The sequence below is a fragment of the Clarias gariepinus genome, chromosome 5 (assembly GCF_024256425.1).
Source record: "Clarias gariepinus isolate MV-2021 ecotype Netherlands chromosome 5, CGAR_prim_01v2, whole genome shotgun sequence".
Taxonomy (NCBI): domain Eukaryota; kingdom Metazoa; phylum Chordata; class Actinopteri; order Siluriformes; family Clariidae; genus Clarias; species Clarias gariepinus.
Window position 1 is genome coordinate 21,592,501 of NC_071104.1, and position 23,898 is coordinate 21,616,398.

At 39.9% G+C, this 23,898-nt stretch overlaps 2 protein-coding genes across 12 annotated transcripts in view; one reads left to right on the forward strand and one right to left on the reverse strand.

The window, feature by feature from the left end:
* Positions 1-20,473, forward strand: part of usp9 (ubiquitin specific peptidase 9) — a 35,035-nt gene extending 14,562 nt beyond the window's left edge. For 2 of the 11 annotated variants that reach the window (XM_053497263.1, XM_053497267.1), the window contains 34 exons: positions 152-285; positions 380-470; positions 3,368-3,710; positions 5,120-5,215; positions 5,372-5,583; positions 5,685-5,925; positions 6,040-6,189; positions 6,356-6,476; positions 6,565-6,695; positions 6,870-7,148; positions 7,766-7,891; positions 8,138-8,275; positions 8,393-8,559; positions 8,668-8,776; positions 8,880-9,026; positions 9,119-9,265; positions 9,430-9,637; positions 9,816-10,036; positions 10,537-10,727; positions 10,911-11,084; positions 11,168-11,309; positions 11,404-11,607; positions 11,709-12,264; positions 12,644-12,767; positions 13,050-13,275; positions 13,374-13,503; positions 13,661-13,846; positions 14,082-14,302; positions 15,752-15,840; positions 15,931-16,087; positions 16,753-16,965; positions 17,655-17,762; positions 18,508-18,603; positions 18,691-20,473. In XM_053497263.1, the coding sequence (XP_053353238.1) occupies positions 152-285; positions 380-470; positions 3,368-3,710; positions 5,120-5,215; positions 5,372-5,583; positions 5,685-5,925; positions 6,040-6,189; positions 6,356-6,476; positions 6,565-6,695; positions 6,870-7,148; positions 7,766-7,891; positions 8,138-8,275; positions 8,393-8,559; positions 8,668-8,776; positions 8,880-9,026; positions 9,119-9,265; positions 9,430-9,637; positions 9,816-10,036; positions 10,537-10,727; positions 10,911-11,084; positions 11,168-11,309; positions 11,404-11,607; positions 11,709-12,264; positions 12,644-12,767; positions 13,050-13,275; positions 13,374-13,503; positions 13,661-13,846; positions 14,082-14,302; positions 15,752-15,840; positions 15,931-16,087; positions 16,753-16,965; positions 17,655-17,762; positions 18,508-18,603; positions 18,691-18,828 (6,016 nt within the window). In that variant the 3' untranslated portion in view covers positions 18,829-20,473. The remainder of the gene's footprint in view (positions 1-151; positions 286-379; positions 471-3,367; positions 3,711-5,119; positions 5,216-5,371; positions 5,584-5,684; positions 5,926-6,039; positions 6,190-6,355; positions 6,477-6,564; positions 6,696-6,869; positions 7,149-7,765; positions 7,892-8,137; positions 8,276-8,392; positions 8,560-8,667; positions 8,777-8,879; positions 9,027-9,118; positions 9,266-9,429; positions 9,638-9,815; positions 10,037-10,536; positions 10,728-10,910; positions 11,085-11,167; positions 11,310-11,403; positions 11,608-11,708; positions 12,265-12,643; positions 12,768-13,049; positions 13,276-13,373; positions 13,504-13,660; positions 13,847-14,081; positions 14,303-15,751; positions 15,841-15,930; positions 16,088-16,752; positions 16,966-17,654; positions 17,763-18,507; positions 18,604-18,690) is intronic. The other 9 variants (XM_053497264.1, XM_053497268.1, XM_053497266.1 and 6 more) reach the window with 6 other exon arrangements.
* A 230-nt stretch (positions 20,474-20,703) lies between these two features.
* Positions 20,704-22,945, reverse strand: rpl8 (ribosomal protein L8). The gene is made up of 6 exons (XM_053497274.1): positions 22,874-22,945; positions 22,043-22,188; positions 21,813-21,954; positions 21,470-21,688; positions 21,069-21,184; positions 20,704-20,894 (listed from the first exon to the last, which is right to left on the reverse strand). The coding sequence occupies exons 2-6, from the start codon at positions 22,178-22,180 to the stop codon at positions 20,736-20,738; spliced, it is 774 nt and encodes a 257-aa protein (XP_053353249.1). The 5' UTR covers positions 22,181-22,188; positions 22,874-22,945; the 3' UTR covers positions 20,704-20,735.
* Positions 22,946-23,898: the final 953 nt, after the last annotated feature.

A 23,898-nucleotide genomic window follows, 5' to 3' on the forward strand; every position in this document is an offset into this window, starting at 1 on the left:
TGCTGCCCCCCACCCCTTCAAATCTCATCTGACAAGATTTCTGATTTTAACTTTCCTCCTCAAAATTTTAGACACTGCTGAAAAACAGCTGATTGCCCCAGACTTTTATGCACTTTTATTGTTATTGTTTCCCCCCTCCTCTCAATTACAGTCAAACCCAGAGGAGCCCACATGTTTTTTATCGCCATGACCTTATTAACCAACTTCAGCACAATCATGCACTGGTCACTCTGGTAGCTGAGAATCTGTCTGCATATATGGAGAACATGAGACAGTTCTCCAAAGGTGGGTTTTTTAAGGTTATAAAAGGTAAAGAAGTTAAGAATTTCCTCAGTGCTTGTGGGTGAATTGGAAAGATTTGATTGTGTTGTGATTTCAGCAGAGCACACAGACTTTGACCCTCAGACGGTCAGGCCTGGAAGTCGATACAGTCATGTGCAGGAGGTGCAGGAGCGTCTGAACTTTTTGAGGTATGAGAATAATTAATGAAAATGTTTGAATGATGCCTAAAGTTTTTCAGCTCTCGAAATGTTGCATTTGGAATACGCTCTATATCCTAACAGATGTTAATTGGATTTCCCTGTCCCCTCAGAGTATCTTCTCAGTGTCTGAATAGTCTTTTAAAATCTCGTTCATGTTGACTATTTGACCGATCAGCCATAACATTTTAAAATGCAAATCATTCAGTCCAATACAGTGTAGGTTCCCCTTGTGATGCTGGGGCACCTCTGGCTTTACAAAACCCCTGACTCGTACACACAAGCAGCAGATCTTATTGGTATGACGTATGATGTAGAGTGCACAATAAACTATGCTAATGAATAAAGGAATAAAGTTAAAAATAAATGTTATGGGGGCCTCCGAGTGGCGCAGTGGTAAAGTGCTCGCCCTATTATCCGGAGATCGCTGGTTCGAACCCCGGTGATGCTGTTTTCCTCTCACATCTGCTGATTGGCAGAGCTCTTTCAGAGGGGAGGGATGAGAGGTACTCGCACTCCCACATTAATTACGGCTCTACAACCAATCAGGGGCGTCTGTGAGCTCGCGCACGCGGAAGAAGCGGCTAGCGCTTTCCTCCGAGTGTGTTACTCCGCCCCTGGTGCGTGAGCAAGCATTTCGAAAAGATGCGGTTGGCTGACGTCACGCGGTTCGGAGGAAACAAATGATACTTTTTGGCCCTCCCGAGCTGAGTGGTAGTAACAGCCTTAATGAGGGAGCCCCCTAGTGATGGGGTGAAATTGGCCATGACTAAATTAGGGGAGAAAATTGGGAAAAATCCCCCCAAAAAAAGAATGTTATGAAATTTTAAAAATAAGTGTAAAACTAAATAAATGTTTTGATGGCGTGGTATAAAAAATGTTATCTAAGGTGGCTTTCTCACATTCCCCAATTTGATATGTGGTGCGATATATATTAAAATTATAAAATTTTACTTAGGAAAAGTCTAGAAAGAGTCAGGAAGTTCATCAGAGTTTGAACAAATCCCCGCCTCAAAAGACAATTACAACATAATTACTGACTGAAAAAAAAAAAAAAAAAAAAAACTTGTTTAAAGTGCTATTGTTATGACTTGATGGTGGTCTGTGCTAATTCATATTGAATTGTAGGAGCCAAAATTTTGAATTCTGTTGTTGGATAGCCATAGCTAAAAAGGCTAAATCTAGTGATCTGATTACAATGCATACAATGACGTTTATTACACACATTCGTGGCAGATTTAAAGCTTCTTTAGTTACTGAATCTTAACATTTCTTGCCAAGACATGCTTTTTCATAGCAAATAGTGAGATGGGGTAAAAACTTTTTAAGTGTTCTGGACTCATGGCCAGATGTGGGCAAATGTGAGAGCTTAATTTGTGCAAATATAATTCAAGAAAAAGTAAAGTACTTAAGTAAATTTACAGGGGAGTTCTTCAGTACTTTTATTATTTAACTTAATATTAGGTTTTTAAAGTACAGGGCTTGTATTAGCTCTTAGTAGTCCTTTTCATAGTTAAAAAAAAAAAAATCTCTCTCTTTCTCTCTCTCTCTGCCCGGTTCCCGATTGTAAATGTGCTGGTTTTTTGTCGCTGTTTGCACACAGGTTCATTTCTGATTTCAAACACTTGTTATATTAGGCCTGTTTCGAGGGAAACGCAAGTCGCACAATTGCTCAATCGTTTCCTCTAATGAAACTACAAATAAAAGTCTATATATGGGTATATTTACATGTAAGAATAGTAATGAAGTGCCTGTATTCTGTTACATCAAATGTCTGCTCATAGGTGATTACATCAAATCTCATTAGGACAATGTCAATTTGTTTGTTTGTGTTTTTTTTTTTTTTTTTTTCTTTCTGCATTTCCGGAGCAGAATTATTAAGCATCTTGAATAGAGGGAAAATCCAAATAATTTGATTAATAGGTTTTAATTTATTTTGGGTTATTTGAAATTAACACAGGGTCGTAATCATAAGTTTAGTGTGAAGTTTTTTATCAAGTGATATTAAGTAAGCATCATCAAGCTTCTGGCAAATCTCTGGTTGGATATTTGATGACTCCTCTTGGTGAGTCAGAATTGGTCATTTTCAGTTCAGTTAGTTGGATTCCTGCCGCACATTTTTGGCACAAGTTGGCCTCTGTTGTATGTTTGGAGTTATTGTTTTATTAAAACACACAATTTTGACCAAGTTCTAACTGATGATTTGAGGCTATGCTGAAGTAATCTCAGGTAATACTACTCCTTCGTTATTCCTTCAACTTTGTTTAATGCACTAGCAGTATTGCATTTACATGTATTCTTACATGTAAATATACCCGATGCAACCACTGCCATGCTTAACAGTTGGTATAGAATTCACAAGTGGGTTGAATGTCTCACCTTTACTCCTCCAAACATGCCTTTTCTCTAGAAGTTTTTTTTTTTGTCCATGTTGTCACATGCAAACGTATCAGCATAAAGATGTGGATTCTACACCATGAACTACTTACTTGGATGGCAGCCTTTTAGTTTACAACACATGGTGTTACAACAGCCCTGAGCTTAGGGTAACAGTTCGGGTCTCCTTTTAATCTTGTTGCTACAACTTCAGATAAGCTGTACTTATGTCAGTCTTTCTATAATTTGGTGTACATTTCACATGCATGTTTTAAAAATAAAAAAGGTACAAAAACATTGTTCTGTCACTGATCAGATGTTCAGGGGTCAAACCGCAGCCCTGCCACGGTGGGGCCCTTGAGCAAACCCTTAACCCCTCTCTGCTATAAGAGCACTGCATTATGGCTGACCATGCACTCTGACCCTAACTTGTTAACAAGCTGATGTACCACACAGTAGAATTATTGACTTTATGTGCAAGTGACCAATAAGTCTTCATCTTTTCTCCTCAGGTTCTTGCTAAAGGATGGGCAGCTGTGGCTCTGTGCCCCACAGGCCAAACAGATCTGGAAGTGCCTGGCAGAGAATGCAGTATTTCTGTGTGATCGTGAAGCCTGCTTTAAATGGTACTCCAAACTGATGGGGGACGAGCCGGACCTTGACCCTGACATCAATAAGGACTTTTTCGAGAACAACGTGCTCCAGCTGGATCCGTCTCTGCTTACTGAAAACGGCATGAAATGCTTTGAGCGCTTCTTTAAAGCAGTGAACTGCAGAGAGGGCAAATTGGTGGCCAAGCGCCGAGTGTATATGATGGATGACCTGGAATTGATTGGACTGGAATACCTGTGGAGGGTATGTGGTCAATGTCGAGGCTTGTTGTTTTTGATGATTGGGACAATCAGGTTTTATTTTTTATTTTTTAGTTCTTCTTATTTTTTATTCCAGTTTTTATAGCCCAAAGTAGGTATGGCTTGCTCAGTTCTGCATGTACAAGCGTAATTTGTTCTTAGTATGATGCTTTTTGTCATAACTATATGAAGGGACACTTTTAAATGAGAGATTTCTAACTCCTCTTTTCTGGGGTTAAAACCCAAATTACGATGCAAGACATGCGTCAGCCTCTGAAAATAATCATACAAAAGATGTGTTACCCTGGCAACTGAATTTCTATATTTTTAATGTAAAACATGGATTTTGGGGTGGCTGTGACCTAGTTATTTTCACATAATGGAGGAGCAAACGTGACTTTTGTTTCTATATTTTAGAGGAACATGAAATAGTGTGTGTCTCATTAAATCATTGCATTTCTCACATAGCAGCATGTAAATAAGGCTGTTTGTCAGGTCGTTCCATCCAGGCCAGTATTTAAATGGCAAGGTTTTAATGTGTTTTTCTAATCTCTGAACATCTGTTAGCCTTACTTTCTCCTCAATACCTAAATGATCTATTTTCATGTTACTAGGCTGTGTTTATTTTTTATTTTTTTTAAAGATCGGATCTGAGTCATATGTGGTCTTATTCATATCTGGTTCTGGATTGGAAACGTATCCGAAATGCAATAATGTGACTTGACTCAGATCGGAATTCATGTGACTTTTTGTCTCTGCGCATGCGTGAAGCGCACACTGACGTCAGTCATTACAGGCAGGACAGAGATTTCCTTACCAATGCTAGCAACAGCTGCTAAAACAGCTTGCATACTTCTTCTGGTCCTCAAAAAATACATCATTCAGAGCAAAATCCTAAGCATATATTTATTGTTTATTTGCTAAAATCTCATCTGTTGTTTAAAATGAGCGCGTGGTTGCAGGAACTTGACATGTTTTAGTGCAGATGGCGTGAGATATACATGTTCGCATTTGTGTCGGTTAAGAGGACAGACGCATCCACATTTGTAATTATGAATGTGAACCGTCATGACATTCAAATTTTACCTAACCAAAAAAAATTATAAAATCAGAATTGAGAAATGTGGCATGTGAGTGAGTAGATTTTTATTTTTACAAAACTATCATGCTGATTTCCCCACAGACCTGCCATTAACTGTAGAAATATATGATGTTAAATAATTGTAATTAAAATTTAAAGATGCACCAAGCAGAAATTGAGCATTAGATTGTCGGCTTAATGTGGATGCATCACCTCATATAAACCAGTCTTGTGTATTTGTTGATACAGAAACTTTGATTTCCATGTATTTTAGTTTAGTTCTGCAGTAGAGCATAGGAAAGCTCCTAATCTGTCTATTTCCCCCCTCTTAGGTTGTGATCCAAGGCAGTGATGACATTGCTAACCGAGCAATTGATTTGCTTAAAGAGATTTATACAAACCTTGGACCAAAATTACAAGCCAATCAGGTAAGGCATCCACTTTTATTTATTTTTTTTTTTTAAGTTTTGCATTATGGTACAGGTATGTCTGTGGATGATGATTTTTAAATGAAAATTGAACAGAAAAAAAAAAATTACAAGCTTAAAAATTTGATGTCAGCATTATGTTGTGTTGGTCTGCAGGTGGAGATTCATGAAGATTTTATTCAGTCTTGCTTTGACCGACTCAAAGCCTCCTATGACACTCTGTGTGTGCTGGATGGAGATAAGGACAGCATTAACTGTGCTAGGCAGGAGGCCATCCGCATGGTGCGCGTTCTCACCGTGCTCAGGGAGTACATTACCGAATGTGACAGTGACTACCACGAGGAAAGGACCATCTTGCCCATGTCCAGGTCTCTCACATATGCCCATATCAAAAGACTTCAGTTTTAGTGTTGTACCCAGTGTCGTACTAAATTGTGGCCTTTCTTTTATTCTTGTTTTCTTTTTGCAGAGCATTTCGTGGGAAGCACATCACCCTGATTGTGCGATTTCCAAACCAAGGTCGGCAGGTAGACGATCTGGATATCTGGTCCCACACCAACGACACCATCGGTTCTGTGAGACGCTGCATTCTCAATCGAATAAAGGCTAACAGTGCACACACCAAGATCGAGCTCTTCATCGGTGGCGATATCATCGATCCTGCTGATGACAGGAAATTGATCGGCCAACTCAATCTCAAAGACAAAACAGTAAGAATTTTACACCTCTTTGGCTGTTTTGTTACATTGAAGCAAAACAGCTATGAGCTGAAGATGATTCTCATGGTGTTTCATTATCTTTTTTTTTTTTTTTTTTTTTTTAAGCTCATCACGGCCAAGCTCACGCAGGTCAGTGCCAATATGCCTTCAAGCCCAGACAGCTCCTCTGACTCTTCCACCGGCTCCCCAGGGAACCATGGCAACCATTATAGCGATGGACCAAACCCTGAAGTTGAGAGCTGTCTTCCTGGAGTGGTGAGGACCATGAATTTTCCTTAGTCACAGTCAAGCTCTATGCTTCCCTGTCCCTTTAATAATCTATAATGAATCCAGAAATGTTCTTGTCCAGACAATTTGGCAGAAAACAGTTACAAATGTTTGTGTTGCCGTTAATTAACATGTGCACTGTTTTTATTTGTAGATTATGTCCCTGCACTTGCGCTACATTTCTTTCTTGTGGCAAGTTGCTGACCTGGGCTGTAATCTCAACATGTCTCTTCTGCGGGATGGAGCTCGGGTTCTTATGAAGCTCATGCCTCCAGGTGATTTAGCTGGTCTCCTCTGACTGTGCCTTTGCTAGCTACAATGATTGGATTGCAAAATTTATGCCCTTGTCATGTTCTTAACCAGATAACACTACAGTGGAAAACCTGCGAGCCATCTGCTTAGATCATGCCAAACTTGGAGAAAGCAGTCTTAGCCCCACCCTCGACTCCCGCTTCTTTGGTCCATCACCTTCACAAGTCCTTTACCTGATAGAGGTTTGTCTACTGTGCCTGTTCTCTCAGAAGTGCACACTTCAATAATTATTTTAATTACTCTGTCAGTCTGTGTTCATCAAAAAGCTAAGTGGTAGTACAGACATTATCATACTTTAGGATAGTCTCACAAATTGGTACATCTGAATTCACAGTTTAATTTGTTTGTGCTTGCAGGTGGTTTATGCTTTACTGATGCCAGCTAGCGGCACACTGGGAGAGGATGCTAGTGACTTCCAGTACAACTTCTTGAGGAGCGGTGGCTTACCTTTGGTCTTGAGCATGCTGACCCGAAATAATTTTCTTCCAAATGCTGACATGGAGACGCGCAGAGGAGCCTATCTCAATGCACTAAAAATAGCCAAGCTCCTGCTTACAGCCGTGGGCTTTGGTCATGTGAAGGCTGTGGCTGAAGCCTGCCAGCCTGTGGCAGAGGGCAACATCCCAGTATCACCTGTAAGTTTTTTCCTTAGAGCTTCACACAGTTTTCTTGACTTGCATGTATTAATGATAAAAGAAATTATAGTAGCTGTGTGCTAAGGTTTTTTTTCTTTTGAAGAATAGCTTCTGAATGTAAGGTTAAAGAAAAAAAAAAATAATCTCTGCAAATGTGACCTTTCAGTACAATTTGCTTAAGGGTCCTCTTCCTAAACACTTTCCATCATATTTAAACCATACTGACTCTGTGTAGGTCTCAGCAAATGTCAAAAGTGTATGGTGTCTTGGGAGTTTAGGTGCCCGTGCCTGTCCTTCATAATAAGTGCAAGTCATCTCTGAGTGGATAGACTTTGAAATAGGATGCTCTTCCTTCTAGGGAATAATCTAGGGAAATATAGTTACCAGAAAATCATTTTTAATGATTGTGATATTTGTGATCAAATCTCAGTCTGTATCTAAACTTGTATTTGTGATTTTATTTGGTCATTTATTTTCCCCAACAAGCAAAGTTTTTAGTTTTTAAAATATTTATTTTTTCTTTTTACTTTTCTTCCTCTGACAGTGTTTTGAGCCTTATTTAGAATTTTTATTTTAAATCAAACTGAACAATGTGTCCCCTCTCTGGCTCTCCTCAGATAAACCAGGCCACTCATGACCAGGCGCTGGTGCTTCAAAACGCCCTGCAAAACATCCCGAATCCCTCAGCTGAGTGCATGCTCCGCAATGTAGCCATCCGTCTGGCTCAGCAGATCTCTGATGAGGTATACTTAAAAGGGTCAACGCACCTCCAAACAGTAAACACTTTGTGGGTTTTTTTAGATCACAGTCTGGAGGATCTTTTTTTTAGGCTCACCTGAAGAAAATCCATATTTACAGTGATTGACTTTGAAGCATTAAATGCTATCCTTTTATGTTTTGCTTGTTTTTCAGAGTTTCTGTCATCTTAATTTTTTTTTATTTTTCTAATAAAAGGAAAAAAAAAAGAGTTTTTATTCTTTCTCACACAGAATTTTTTCCAGGCCTCTAAGTATATCCCAGACATCGGCGTGATCAGAGCGGTTCAGAAGATTGTCTGGGCCTCTGGTTGTGGTTCTATTCAACTTGTCTTCAGTTCCATTGAGGAGATCAGCAACATTTATGAGAAGGTACTATATTAATGTTAAATTTTATTAATGTATGTGGTTTCAGTGATCTTTGTTTTTCAAATATTAAATGTTTTAGCAATGTGTTCTTACTGTGATTTAAATTATTGCTATTTGTAGACCAATGCAGGGAATGAACCAGATGCAGAGGATGAGCAGGTGTGCTGTGAGGCCTTGGAGGTCATGACCCTGTGCTTTGCTCTTATCCCGACTGCGCTAGATGCACTTAGCAAAGAGAAGGCCTGGCAGACCTTCATCATTGATTTACTGTTGCACTGTCAAAGCAAGTGAGTAGCACATCTTCCCTCAGCATGTGTACAGCCCATTGAAATCTCTTGTTTGCTCAGTATCATGGGGCCATTATTAATTGTGTTCTTTTGTTGTTTTTTCTCCAGGTCTGTTCGCCAAATGGCCCAAGAACAATTCTTCCTCATGGCCACTAGGTGTTGCATGGGTCACAGGCCTCTACTTTTCTTTATTACTCTTCTCTTCACAGTTTTAGGTGTAAGTGTTAATCACTTTTAAGAATTGGCAGGATAAATAACTTAAGGAAAGTGATGTACAGTTTGAAAAACACAATTTTGCTGATAGATGTTTTGTTTTATAGAGCACTGCAAAAGAACGAGCCAAGCACGCTGGTGATTATTTCACCCTCCTAAGGCACTTGCTCAACTACGCATACAACAGCAATATCAACCTCCCTAATGCAGAAGTTCTTCTCAACAATGAGATTGATTGGTTAAAAAGAATCAAGGTATGGTTAAATTTGACTGTTTTTCCCTAAACTACTTTGGTTTAACTTGCACACATTCTCAAGGCTTGTTTCTTTTTACTTGCTTTTTTTAGGATGAAGTTAAAAGAACTGGAGAGACAGGGGTGGAAGAGACCATATTAGAGGGTCATATTGGTGTCACAAAGGAGCTGCTGGCTTTCCAGACAGCAGAAAAGAAGTACTATATAGGTTGTGAAAAGGGGGGAGCCAACCTTATCAAGGTTAGCCATGTAGTCCTGGTTTATATTTAAACGCTTTGTTTTCAGATTTAGTTGAGAGGCAGGGGGTTTTCATATTTGGCATCAGAATTGGATGTACAGATTTTCTTGTCACTTTTTTTTTTTTTTTTTTTTTTTTGCTTACCACTGCCATATTTTCTTTCTAGGAGCTGATAGATGACTTCATTTTCCCAGCCTCTAATGTGTATCTGCAGTACATGAAGAGTGGAGAATTTCCCCCTGAGCAGGCCATACCCGTGTGTAGCAGTCCTGCCACCATCACGGCTGGCTTTGAACTTCTAGTCGCACTTGCTGTTGGATGCGTTCGCAATCTCAGGCAGATTGTCGACACCCTAACTGACATGTACTACTCAGGTATGGACCATAACCCATGTGGATTAAAATAGTTTTCTCTAAAATGGCGAAACTGGAAGAAATTTAGTTTCAGGGTAGTTCAGCATAAACTGAGATGATCATGAGTAAGTTGCCTGTCACATGTGAATTGCCTAAATATTATTTTCCTTCTGTGCCTTTCCTTACAATCCTCTTGCAGGTTGTGAGGCACTTACAGAATGGGAGTACTTGCCACCAGTGGGCCCAAGACCCACTAAAGGCTTTGTAGGACTGAAGAATGCGGGTGCCACTTGCTATATGAACTCTGTCATTCAACAGCTCTACATGATCCCACCCATCAGAAACGGCATCTTGGCTATTGAGGGCACAGGCAGTGATGTGGATGATGACATGTCTGGGGATGAGAAACAAGATAATGAGGTATTAATGACCTTTCAGGGTTTAGTGCACTGTGTGTATGTCTAAACGTGGTCAAATCAAAGTTTAAAGCTTCTGAAGCATGAAGTTTTTAAAGGAGCCTTCTTGCCTTGCTACTTTTTTTCTTTTCTTTTTTTATGTTCTATTATAAATACTCTGAAATCATAGCCCAATGATGATGATCATCCTTTCTCACTGTTGTGTACTGATAAATTGGCCATCTCTGGGTGTCTGTGCCTAGAGCTGAGGGCAAATTTGCACATGTATCAAGTGTTAACATTGAAATGGGAAGCTAGTCCTGCATCCCTCCCCCCTCCCTCATTTGAAGCTTCTCTTAAACCTCAATCATGTGACTCATTCACAACTGGCTCATGTACAGTATAAAGGGTTTTGGTGAAAAGTGGTTGCCACTCTGCAGAAATGAGCTTCCCTTTATATAATGCTTGCTGAAAATAGCCCTGATTTTGTTTCTGGGATATCCAGTAAGTGCTAATGTTTTGCAGAGCAATGTCGATCCACGTGATGAGGTCTTCAGCTATCACCACCAATTTGATGACAAGCCATCACTCAGTAAATCAGAGGACAGGAAAGAGTACAACATTGGGGTTCTGCGCCACCTGCAGGTGATCTTCGGACATCTTGCTTCTTCCAGACTCCAGTACTATGTTCCCAGGGGCTTTTGGAAACAGTTTAGGTAAATGTCCTTATTCTTGGCTGTGTGTAAAGGTTTTGTTTTTACTGTTTCGGACAACTCTGCTGCGTAATTTCCTGGCACCTAGCCGCTTCTCATGACTGCATGCTTGTCTGGCGTGTAGAAACCGATGGTAGTGAAGCTTGGTGATCTAATCTGGCTTTGTGGCCCTTTCTCTCCATGCAGGTTGTGGGGTGAGCCGGTGAATCTAAGAGAACAACATGATGCCCTGGAGTTCTTCAACTCACTTGTAGATAGTTTAGATGAGGCTTTAAAAGCACTGGGCCATCCTGCCATGCTGAGTAAAGTGCTTGGCGGTTCTTTTGCTGATCAGAAGATCTGTCAGGGATGCCCTCATAGGTATGTCTGGCTCAAACAGTGCACGTGGTCACGTGGCCGTGAATTAATGTTTTTACTTACAATTATTACATATCTCTCTTTAGGTATGAATGTGAGGAATCCTTTACAACACTGAATGTGGATATCAGAAATCATCAGAATCTGCTTGATTCCATGGAGCAGTATGTGAAGGGTGACTTGCTTGAGGGAGCTAATGCCTACCACTGTGAAAAATGCAACAAGAAAGTAAGCAATTTTTTTTTTAATAAAGGGTTTAATTTTGCGATCAGAGCATTTGTTCAATATTGAACAATTTTAACCCTGTTTTTGCAATTTACAGGTAGACACAGTGAAGCGCTTGCTCATTAAGAAACTGCCTCCAGTACTGGCCATCCAGTTGAAGCGATTTGATTATGACTGGGAACGGGAATGTGCTATTAAATTTAATGATTACTTTGAGTTTCCCCGAGAGCTGGACATGGAACCCTATACAGTAGCAGGAGTGGCCAAGCTGGAAGGCTCTGATGTCCACCCTGAGAATCAGGTACTCTATTTATTAAAGTCATATTGATTTCAGTGTTTAATCAAAGCCTTCTGATCTATCTTATAATGAGATATATTTTTCTGTTGATTATAAAAATACAGGTCATCCAGCAGAATGAACCCTCTGAGCCAGAAGCACCATGCAGTTCACGCTACAGGCTTGTGGGAGTGCTGGTGCACTCGGGCCAGGCCAGCGGTGGCCACTACTACTCTTACATTATCCAGAGAAATGGCAGCGGCAGCGAAGGTGAAACCAATCGCTGGTACAAGTTTGACGATGGCGATGTCACAGAATGCAAGATGGACGATGATGAAGAGATGAAGAACCAGTGCTTTGGGGGGGAGTACATGGGGGAAGTGTTCGACCACATGATGAAGCGCATGTCCTACCGGAGGCAGAAGCGCTGGTGGAATGCCTACATCCTGTTCTATGAGCGCATGGACTCATTGGATAAGGACGGGGAGCTGGTGAAGTACATCTCCGAGCTGTCCGTAAGCAGCAAGCCACACCAGATTAAGATGCCCCCAGCCATTGAGTGCAGCGTACGCAAGCAGAATGTGCAGTTTATGCACAGCCGCATGCAGTACAGCCTCGAGTACTTTCAGTTCATCAAGAAACTCCTAACCTGTAATAGTGTCTATCTGAACCCACCACCAGGTAACATTAAAACTGCTTAGTGCGTCCCTGAAATGTTTAATGTTCTTAATGTGTTTAAATTTGTTTACAAATGCAATTATTCCCATAACGTACAACCGGTAGCAATTTTTAAGTTAGAACTTTTAACAATATGAATATAAATAATTTTTTTTGGACTGATGACAAAAGCTGCTGATGTAGAAAACTATGAAGTCTTTGGATGATGGATGAAGTTATCAGTTAGAAAGAGATTAATTTAAATAAAATTATCCATCTAATGTAGTGGCATGCATGTATTGAATTATTAATGGTGCTAAAATGCTCAGTGTCTAATTCATTAGTTTGTGTTCATTTATTGATGTGCACCTATTTTTATTGTCCCTTATTGTAATTAAATTAGGACAAGACCATCTTTTGCCTGAAGCAGAAGAAATGGCCAAGATTAGCATTCAGCTCGCTGCTCGATTCCTCTTCAGCACAGGATTTCATACCAAGAAAGCGGTCCGTGGCCCAGCCAGCGATTGGTACGTTAGCATTTTGGAATATTGCAGTGGGACATTAGCAGATGATTAAATATTTTCTAAGACATTTAAATCTGTATTTAAAAGCACGTTTGTTGACATTTTGGTTTTAATGTTTTTTTTTCCCCATCATTAGTTTGGTGATTAGGTTAGTTTTAATTATCATCCAGGTTTTTTTTTTTTTTTTTTTTTTTTTCTTATTTTAGAAAAGAAAAACCCAAGTTTATTAATTCAATGTAGATCATTAAAATGTTAAACAATAAGTTTTGTATGTCTTATTTTTAGGTATGATGCCCTGTGCATTCTCCTTCGACACAGCAAGAATGTACGCTGCTGGTTTGCACACAGCGCCCTATTTTCCTACCCAAACCGCTTCTCAGAGTACCTACTCGAATGCCCTAGTGCCGAGGTTCGGGGGGCCTTCGCCAAGCTCATTGTATTTATTGCACATTTCTCTCTGCAAGATGGACCGTATCCATCACCGATTGCCTCACCAGGACCGTCCAGTCAGGTGAGATCATCAGATCCATTATGAACGGACCATTTAAACAGTGATGTACTAAAACATTTAAATACCTATCTTTAACATGTTTCTGCACTTTGTGCCAGGGCTGCGATAACCTGAGCCTAAGTGACCACTTGTTACGTGCCGTGCTCAACCTACTACGGAGAGAGGTGTCCGAGCATGGCCGTCACCTGCAGCAGTACTTCAATCTGTTTGTCATGTACGCCAACCTAGGTAAGGATTTTAACACCTGTTTTATAAGCATTCCCTTACTAGCCAGACTGAAAGCCAAGATAAAGGGGCTGATCTCATTGGAAAGGGTTGCGTAGAATGCCAGCACTTGGTTTTGGGAATTATTCAGTGTTCATATAACCTCTAATCTTTGGCACAGGTTTGGCAGAGAAGACACAGCTGTTGAAGCTCGGTGTTCCAGCTACTTTCATGCTGGTGGCTCTGGATGAGGGCCCAGGCCCACCCATTAAGTACCAGTATGCTGAGCTAGGAAAGCTGTACACGGTGGTGTCGCAGCTGGTCCGTTGCTGTGACGTAACATCACGTATGCAGTCCTCAATCAATGGTGAGTTTCACACCACTTTTCTCCCCTTTCTTAGTATATGCTATTTTGTTGCCTGATGATGATTTCACATCCTTGCTCAGTGTCATGTGACTGACAAAGCAGCCATCTCCAGGTGTTTGAGCCTCGTTGGCTTTACCTGGAGCTGAGGGCACATTAGCAGCTGTTATCATTAATACTTTTACTATACCCGACCAAATCTTCTGTTAAAAATAATTGTGATGTTCATCTTGTGTAGGTAACCCTCCTCTTGCAAACCCATATGGTGATCCCAGCTTGACTCAGCCCATCATGCCTCTGCATCAGCTGGTGGCTGAGATTCTGTTTGTGCGTACCAGTTATGTGAAGAAGATCATTGAGGATTGCAGTAACTCGGAGGAGACCATCAAACTGTTGCGCTTCTGCTGCTGGGAGAACCCACAGTTCTCCTCCACTGTGCTCAGTGAACTGCTGTGGCAGGTAAAGATCCTAGAACCAAGAACACTCTACTCGACCTTCTAACTTTTATTCCTTCACCACCTGCATTTAACTAACCAAACATGTAAGAGCATATATTAATTGAGCCAGTGATTAATATAGTTCAGCTGCCAACAAGTTATTTAATGCAGTAAATAGCTTCTTATTTCTTAAATGGCCAGAGAATGCATCCTGGCAGAAATGTTGCTCTGTTTCAAAAGGGTCAAAGCATTGGTCTGAAAGGATAGTGGTGAACCATCATCTTTAGGGAAGAAATGTGGTCAGGAAAACCATTTCATAACAGAGATCACTTAAATGTTTGTTGGAATGGAATCATCAAAAAAGCAACAGTAGAATTTTACTGTTTATAGTTATAGTTAAAGTTCATAGTTAAAGTTTATAAAGAATGGACTGTGGAGCATTGGAAGGAGGTCATGTGGCCAAAAAATGAAGATTTTCCCTGTTCCAGAGTAATGGGTTCATCAGGGTAATAAGAGAGGTGATGAAGTGATACACCCACCATGCATAGTGCCTACTGTACAAGTCTGTTAGGGGTAGTGTTTTGATCTGGAGTTACTTTCGCAGGTCTACGTTCAGCAATGTTATGTGCCCAAAAAATGGTCAGCTGTCCACCTGCGTGAACTGAATAATCGGGTTTTTCCATCAATGGATTTTCTTACCTAATGATACAAGCGTATTCCAAGACAACAATGCCAGGTTTCATTAGGCTTAAATTGTAAAAGAGTGGTTCAGGGAGAATAAGACATCATTTTCACACATGGATTATCCACCACAGAGAACAGAGCTTAACTTCACAACTATCTTTGGGATATGATTAATGTTGTCATTGCATAGGATTATCAAAATGATGCCATGAGAAATGTCTACCATAATCAAAGCAAAAAGCTTTCTAAAGAATTATTAGAACGTGTGACCGGGCAGTGTATAATACGACGAAGTTGAAAGCTTGAATTTGATTTATTTAAATGTGTTTTTTCTTCATCACCACCACATGGGCAGTATTTAAGAACAAAAAGTTAATTAATTATTTAATTTTTTTTGGTAATGAATTTTTTTGTGATGCTGTGTGTGTAAATATTATGTAGATTTGGAAGAAGTCTCTGGTGCAGTAGATAGTGTGAAAGCTTGAAGCTTTTAGGCATGAGTGGTTCTTACATTTTCTAATCAGCATGAAAAGTGTGGTGATTAAATAACTTCATAGCTGTTATCATTTATAAGAAGTGTTTGAACATTCCACGTTAAATTTAGCTATAGAAAAAAACGTACAAATATATTTGATTCTTTTTATTGAACAGTATGTACAAAAGTATTTAATTCTTTGCTTGCTCCTTAGCCTAAGTAGCATGCTTTTTTTTTTTTATTATTTAAATGTCATTTCAGCTACTGATGTTTTTTGTTTGTTTTGGTTTTGTTTTTCGCCCATTTTATTAGGTTGCTTACTCCTACACGTATGAGCTAAGGCCTTACCTGGACTTGCTGCTACAGATTTTACTTGTTGAAGACTCTTGGCAAACTCACAGGTCAGCCTGTGCTCTGCTATCAGCTTATAAACCAGCACTACTACTGTGAATTGCATTGTTACTCATTTCTTTCTTTTTGTGATCATCCAGGATCCACAATGTGCTCAAGGGCATTCCAGATGACCGTGATGGCCTGTTTGACACCATCCAGCGCTCTAAAAATCACTACCAGAAAAGAGCTTACCAGTGCATCAAATGCATGGTGGCTCTGTTCAGCAACTGCTCAGTTGCCTATCAGATTCTTCAGGTACCCATGACCACTTAGAGTGAACATCATCAGTGTTTCCCAAAAGTCTGAAATATATATTTATAAAAAGGTCACATAGGCAAAGAAATGGCACAGATTCATGTGTTTTTACAGTTTTTGTTGTTTCTGTGACTTAATAACAACAATAATAGTAAAACGCACATGTTTACTTCTGCATTTTTGAGACATCATTCCTATATTCCAGTGCATGTTTTAAAACTAATAATAGCTTTGGTCCTATATGACCGATCAAAAAACCCCAAATTTACCCAGATGTTTAAAGCCTTTTCCATAAACACACACGAGCAGGACTTTTTTTTTAAATTTTTTATTATTATTGGTTCAGCGCTGTGTTGCTGCACGGATCCTGATGCAACAGTCACTACGATTTTCCTGAACGTTTTACAGTACGGCTCACGTAGCGCGGATACACCAGGCTCATGCTACGGCACCTGTACCTCTTTATTTTGCTAGTGCACGAGCGAACTGTCCGCTACTAGTTAATCAAACGCAAGTGGACAGATTTTTAAAAAGGATCGTCAGGTATACTGTATGTGGGAAACACTGACGATACATGTGCAAGTTTATTTGAAGTCACTCGTTAATAAAAAGGTATTAATGATTCCATACTCATTAATGCAACATTCTTCTGTACGTGTTTATAGAGTAATGGAGACCTGAAGAGAAAGTGGACATGGGCTGTAGAGTGGCTTGGTGATGAGCTAGAGCGCAGACCATACACTGGCAATGCCCAGTATACTTATAACAACTGGTCACCTCCTGTTCAGAGCAATGAAACTTCCAATGGCTACTTCCTGGAGCGTTCCCACAGCGCCCGCATGACTTTAGCCAAGGCCTGTGAGCTATGCCCAGAGGAGGTATGGATAATGCACCCTGCCCATACAAATGCTAACGTTGTAATGTTTTATCAGGAGATAAAATGACTTGGTAGAGGCACATCATACTTTTCTAAACATAGCTTAAATTTTATGTTGTTTTTTTTGGTTGTTTTTTTTTTTTTTTTACTTCTTGAACCTATAAATAATCAGTTGATTAATTGCACTTAAAACACTTAATTGTAAACTTTCCATTCTGGTACTATAGACTTATTAGATGTTTTGATTCAACATACATCTTACTCATTTATAACCATTATAAATCCATGCTAAAAATAATTAAATACATGATTATTTTATCACAAGAACAACTGGGATTTTAACAAGGTTTGTTATTAAATTTTATTAGTCTTTGGTTGTGCTTTTTAACATAGTTAAGTGACCACAGTAAACCAGTACTGAACTATAGGTAGGGCTTTGAGTTTTCGAAAACATTTCCTTTTTCTTTTTTTATTTTCCCAGACAGAAAGTAGATGTATTGTTGTCAGCACTGCTAAAATACATGGATAAGGTTTATTCTTTATTTTCTGTTATAGAAGTGCTTAATTATTTTTGTTTATTTAATAATCGACGCCTGTTTGATTTAAGTAATAGAAATTTGATAATGTTAAAGAATCAATTGAAACTTGTGTAGTATACCGAATACATTATTAACTGCCGTTTCAAACTAGTGTCACTTATCGAAGCACGAGGTGGTGTCCGAAGAGGACGCAGGACGGAAGCTGTCCTCGCCACAGCAGCTTTTGCCAGGGGAAGTGACAGGCCAGCAGCAACACACTGTAAGATTCGTATGCCCCGGCCACACTCGTGCCATCTGCGTAACCTATTGGTGTTCACAGCGCGTGGGGAAGCTAAATCCATTACCCACTCCCACAACAAACAATCCCCACTGTTAATTAATTGTCTTTTGTCCAGATATCAATGTGTTTATGAACTCAAACTCTTTCTTCCCATATCGTCATGTACAACATGATCGAAAACTCTAAGCCTTGGCTATAGTGTTATAGTTGTCCCTTGTGTAAGAAGTGTGTTTGAGTGCCTTTAAAAAAAAAAAAAAAAAAAAAAATGTTAAATATTAACCTAATGATTGTCTTAAAGGACAAAATCTAGAAGTCTTTGTATAACTGGGTGCAGAGACTATTTAGAATGCATGCAAGAGAAGTGTAGGTTTTCCTTTTTCAGGACATTTATATCTGTTATTTAATGCACAGTCATGTTTGTTGGTATGTTTCTCTTAGGAACCATAATTTTGCATGTTGTATAGCTGATTTTCTTTTTGTCTGCCGCCAGGTTTCTTTAAATGTTGTCAGGATTATCTGTGAAGTTTTCCTTTATATGCGAGACTAGCTATAGCATACAATTCCCTTATTCACATTCAACAAATCTGCTTAGCCAGCCTTTTTAGTCAATGCTTCACTAAAACTAGGCAGTCATTATCACAAACTTGTGTTGAACGATTGTTGTTCATCTTCAAATATACAGTATAAATGTGCTTAAAGGTTAATGAGCAAATGGTGTTTTTAGGAGCAGGATGAGCAAGAGGCCCCTGATGACCAGGACTCCTCTCCACCAGAAGACACGTCTCTGTATCCCCACTCTCCTGGGACACAGTATCAACAGGTAATGGACCATCCCTATTGATGAAAATACATTTTAAATAGTTCTGTGTTGAAGTGACACTAAAGGTGGGCTTTGTCCGTTTTTCAGCAAAACAACCTTCCCCACGGTCAGCCTTATACTGGCCCGGCAGCACAGCATATGAACAATCCTCAGCGTCCAGGTCCACGAGCACAAGAGAACTGGGAGCCCCCAGAAGAGCTGCCCCCTGCCCAGACGAAAGAGTAGCACCACGTTTTCATTCTGTCCTCCATCCGAGCGCAAGACGTTCGATCAAAGAGCGAGGCCCCAGGCCCCACCATGCAGCGTCACTCCACAGACTATCTCTCCAGAAAAATTCTGCTCCCTGTCCTCCTCACCCTGGGGTGGAGTATCACTGTCTGCCCTGCAGTATTACAACCTGCCTGCAGTGGATGGTGTATGGTGGCATAACAAGCCAGGCCTGATGCACTTGTCTCATGTGACAGTGGTGTACATATTCTAATAGTTTTGACTGTTCAAAACCATCAGCACCACATGCTGGTTGGAGACTTGCAGATTTACAAAACTTTAAAACTACAAAAATGCAAAAAAAAAAAAATTGTAAAAGAAAAAAAAAAAAGCCCTGTTTAATCACCTGTGCTCAGTTGTGCAGTTTGATCTGCCTTTTGGACCTTTTGGTCATTCAGCTCTACATTATTTTAATCCATGTCCACTCTTGGTTTATCTATCCCACCTCTGGAGCTGGAGATGGCTGTACTGTAGGCATGATGGAATGGTTGACTGATCCTGATGCTAGGTTGACATAAGTGGTGATACATCATTGTTCTGGATTCTTTCATTGCCTTTCCTGTTTTGGTATTAATTGAATCATTTGAAAGCTCTAGTTGATATGCTGTAATGTTTTAGCATGGCTTCACACCAAACTAGTGTAGCCAAAGGGAAGTTCTGTGATCCTAACCGCCGTAGTTCCTAATTGACAGCTATTTTGACAAGCCGTTCCCTCTCCCCAAACCACTTCTGCAATTTTTTTTATTTTTAAATCAGTGTAAGAAACAAGTGGCTTCTGAATTGCACATATGTATCCTCTGACCTAACATTTGGCACTCAGTTCTTGGTGGGAATAAATGTTTAGTTTGAATTATAGGAATTTTAGAGAGAAAAAAAATGTATATGCAACAGTTTGCTATGCCAGGATGCCTGGAGCATTAGTGGACTATACTCAGTTTGCTTGTTTGTCTCTCCATGGTTGAACCTTGTATTAGACAAACGGGGGAAGAAAAAAAAAAGAAGAAAAAAAGTGATTATCATTGGCCACTAAAGTTGATAGCCATCAGGTGCTGTCTGTTCACATGCTTATTCTACTTGAACACAGATTCTGCCTGGGGACTCTATTGGAGCAGAATGGACAGAGCAGGGTTATACTTTAAGAGAACTGCTGGTTAGTTACATGGCAACTTAAACTAGATAAGGTAATATTTAGGAATAAGGGTAAACACCAGTAAATATTGTATTTAATTGGTAACTTGAAAGCATTCTGGATTATCTCAAAATACCAAATACTCCTGCAAATGAAACTATTCTGCCCACCATATTATATTTAAATATTTTGCTGTTTTATTTTATAGAATTTATTTTGTTGTATTTCACTGAAAGGAAAAATAGAATTTGATTTAAGAGGAACATTTGTCCTTGTGTTCTTTTTAAACTAATGACTGTACAGAGTTCATTGCCCTTTTTTGCTGACTTTTGTTTTGGCCATAGTGACATTGAATTCTGGAGCCACAGTCGCAATGTTAACTTTCACTTTGTGAGGTTTTTTTTTTTTTTTTTTTTGTGCACAGAACTATTACAGACATTGCGCCCTTCAAGAATAAAGAAACTAAATCTTGAATGTGTATTTGTTTACATTTCTACATGCTGCCTGTACTGAAGTTGCTGATGAACCTGTAGGTGTTGTACAAAATTCTAAACCATCAAAATGCAAACATGCTACCCTAGGCAAGTTAATCAGCTCAGCTGTCAAAATATATAATTAGTCTCACTAAACTTATGTGCTCAGTCTTGATACTTTCAAACAGTTGCAGGTTTAATTAGCAAGATAAAATGAAAAGACACGCCTGACTTGGTATGACATTTTATTATGAAGATATAGTTTAATTTTCTTTCTCCTGGACCGTCTTTGTTCCACGCAGTCTGCCAGTACGACGGGCAGCGATGAGACCGACCTTGCGTCCAGCAGGTGCATCCCTCCTGATAGTTGAGGGTTTGCCAATGTGCTGATGGTTACCACCACCGAAGGGATGCTCAACAGGCTGAAAGCACAATTTAAGAAAGTGAGGGTGGAAGCAGGCAAACTAGACGAGTTATTTAAGAAAAACTGGCATCTAAAAATAACATGCACCCTAAACATCCTTCCTTCACAGTTAACAAAAAACATCATGCAACGCAAAGTGGGGGAAAAATATATATAGATAGATGCTACTTACGTTCATAGCCACACCACGGACACGAGGCCAGCAGTTCCTCTTAACCTTATATTTGTGGTAGGCACGGCCTGCCTTCAGGATGGGTTTGTCAATACGACCACCACCAGCAACAACACCTTTGAAAGTAATTAAATAGAACACTTAACATACAGGAGACTGGACAGTATTGGCTTAATTTTGCACACTTTTACAAAACATCACTACCACTCATCACCATGAAAAACTGGCTGTAATATAAAACACTGTGTAGTTAAAGTATTTTTCTATTAACCTCATGTCACACTTGAACTTTAACCAGCTGAATACTTTTTGTCCATCTCAATATTACAAGTTCAACTCCTCTACATGTAAACTTCATTTCAGCAGCAGGGTTTTGCTTGCATTATTTTAGTTTCACATACCAACGACAGCTCTGTTGGTGGAGGAAATGACCTTCTTAGCTCCAGAGGGCAGTTTTACTCTGGATTTCTTGGTCTCGGGGTTATGCGAGATCACAGTGGCGTAGTTTCCAGATGCGCGAGCCAGCTTTCCACGGTCACCAGGCTTCTCTTCCAGAGAGCAGATGATGGTACCCTCGGGCATGGCACCGACGGGCAACACATTACCAATGTTCAGCTGAGCTGCAAGTCAGAGGATTACAACGTGACTCCATGGAACATGTCGACACTTCACGGCGTATGAAAGATTAAAAACTTTTACATGAATAATACAAAAAAGAGAATGGAGCTATTTGCTTGGTGTTACCCTTCTTGCCACAGAAGATGAACTGGCCGGTGTGGATGCCCTCAGCTGCGATGAACAGCTCAGTCCTTTTCTTGAACCTGTACGGGTCACGGAAGACCACCTTAGCGAGCGGAGCTCCACGGCCAGGGTCATGGATGATGTCCTGAAATAGATGGAAGCACACTCTTACTCTTCTATCCCTCGTTTTTAGGACTTTGGGAGTTGAAGGACTTGGGAATAAAAACCCTTACCTTCACAATTCCCTTGATGTAGCCGTGGCGTTCGGCGAAGTCGATGTGTCGGAGTTTAGCAGCACCTTTCCTGTGCTTGATGTGGGCTTTGAACACGGAGCCCGCACCTTTCCTCTGCGCCCTGATCACTCGGCCCATAGTGCCTCCTGAAAACACCACACAACACAATCAGTCTGGTACACACACACACACCAAACCTTAACAGAACACACAGCGTGGTCAAGGCTCAGACTCCAGCTCCACACTTCTGTCTCATCCACAACAATCCTGTACAAACCTCACACACTGAGGCAGTGTTACTCAGCTAGCGAGCCAACACTACCACACTCATAACTACATAATAATAATAGTAATACTAAACTAATAACATTATTTACTTAGGGAAGTTAACCCGTCAAAAAACCAATACACCGCCAACTAGCTAGTTAGCCATTACGCTAACGTGTGCAAGAGCCGGCCGTGGCCATGGAGACAGCAGGAGAGTTCACGCGCAGGAAAAAGAACCTCTACAATTCTAACAGCTATACAGTTCCATAAAGTCACTGCCACAGTTATTCCAGCAATTAAAAAACTTAAGCACTGGCTGCCGGTTACACACACACACACACACACGTATACACACGTCTAAGGCCTAAATATGACGGCAGTCAGACCTGAAGGTTTTAAGTTTAATTTCACCAACAAACTCAACACTATTTAACCACAAAGCGGCATAAAAGTAAACATAAACATCAGGACAGTGTTTATTAGACGAAGTTAGAAGTGGATGGTTAAAATTAATCCGAGATTTGACTAAGATTCAGCGGAGAGAAACAAAGCCAGCTCTCATACCTAAACTCCGTTGAGGGGAAAAAGGAAGTAGAAGAGGAGCAGAGAGATTTTCTTCCGGAGAAATAGAGAGCGCGCGCCAGCGCCCCCTGGTGGTGGGAATGAGTGTGGCTGAATTCCAGTCGCTCATTTCTACATCGCTTTACCCTGTACACAGCTGCAAATCAATTGCAAAGCACACACACACACACATATATATATATATATATATATATATATATATATATATATATATATATATATATTTATATATCTTCACACAGTACAGGCAGGTTGGGAACGCTAACTAGCCTAATCTGCATGTCTGTGGGAGTGAGTGGAAACCAGAAAACCCAGAGGAAACCTACCAAGCATAGGTAGAACATGCAAACTCCACAAACACAGTGGGAATCCAAGGTGGGAATCGAACACACAACCCTGAAGTGCTAAAGCCACTATTTACAAGTATATCAGTGCTTGGACTAATCCCCTGCCCCCCTCCCCCATATATATATATATATATATATATATATATATATATATATATATATATATATATATATATATATATTTACCTGCAGCTTCACTAAGCGTTTAATGTCATGTCCATTCATGACTTTTTACAAGCCATGTTTCTTTCACAATGTTGACAGTTCACGACTGTCCTTCCCGGTTTTGATAATATCTTGGACAGTTCGTAATCCAATTTCAGTGTTCAGTTGTAACTTTATAAATTAACTTTTATAGTTTTTCAACTGTAAACGGCAGTCATGTCTCCAGAACCATGTGCAGTGTGATTCCAGCCCCTTTTATGACAGGCAAATTAATGAGTTGCAGTTTGACTAGCTAGACTATACCAAGTGGTTGGTGAGATATTGAAGTGTTTACTTTTTTTTTCAAATTCAAATTTTCAGTATCTTTTCACTCTACATTAACAACCCACTTGCTATAAGACATTTGTTCTTCTGTTAAAGTAGGATATTCATGCATTTTATTGATTATTAACTACATTTTGTTTGATTTGAATAAGAATTCTTTATTCATTTTAA

Excerpts from the sequence above, each read along its gene's own strand:
- rpl8 (XM_053497274.1), bottom strand. The coding sequence starts at position 22,180 with ATGGGCCGAGTGATCAGGGCGCAGAGGAAAGGTGCGGGCTCCGTGTTC. Across the intron at positions 21,955-22,042 it reads ACATCAAGGGAATTGTGAAG|GACATCATCCATGACCCTGG; the intron begins GTAAGGGTTTTT and ends CATCTATTTCAG. Across the intron at positions 21,689-21,812 it reads CATCTTCTGTGGCAAGAAGG|CTCAGCTGAACATTGGTAAT; the intron begins GTAACACCAAGC and ends TCTGACTTGCAG.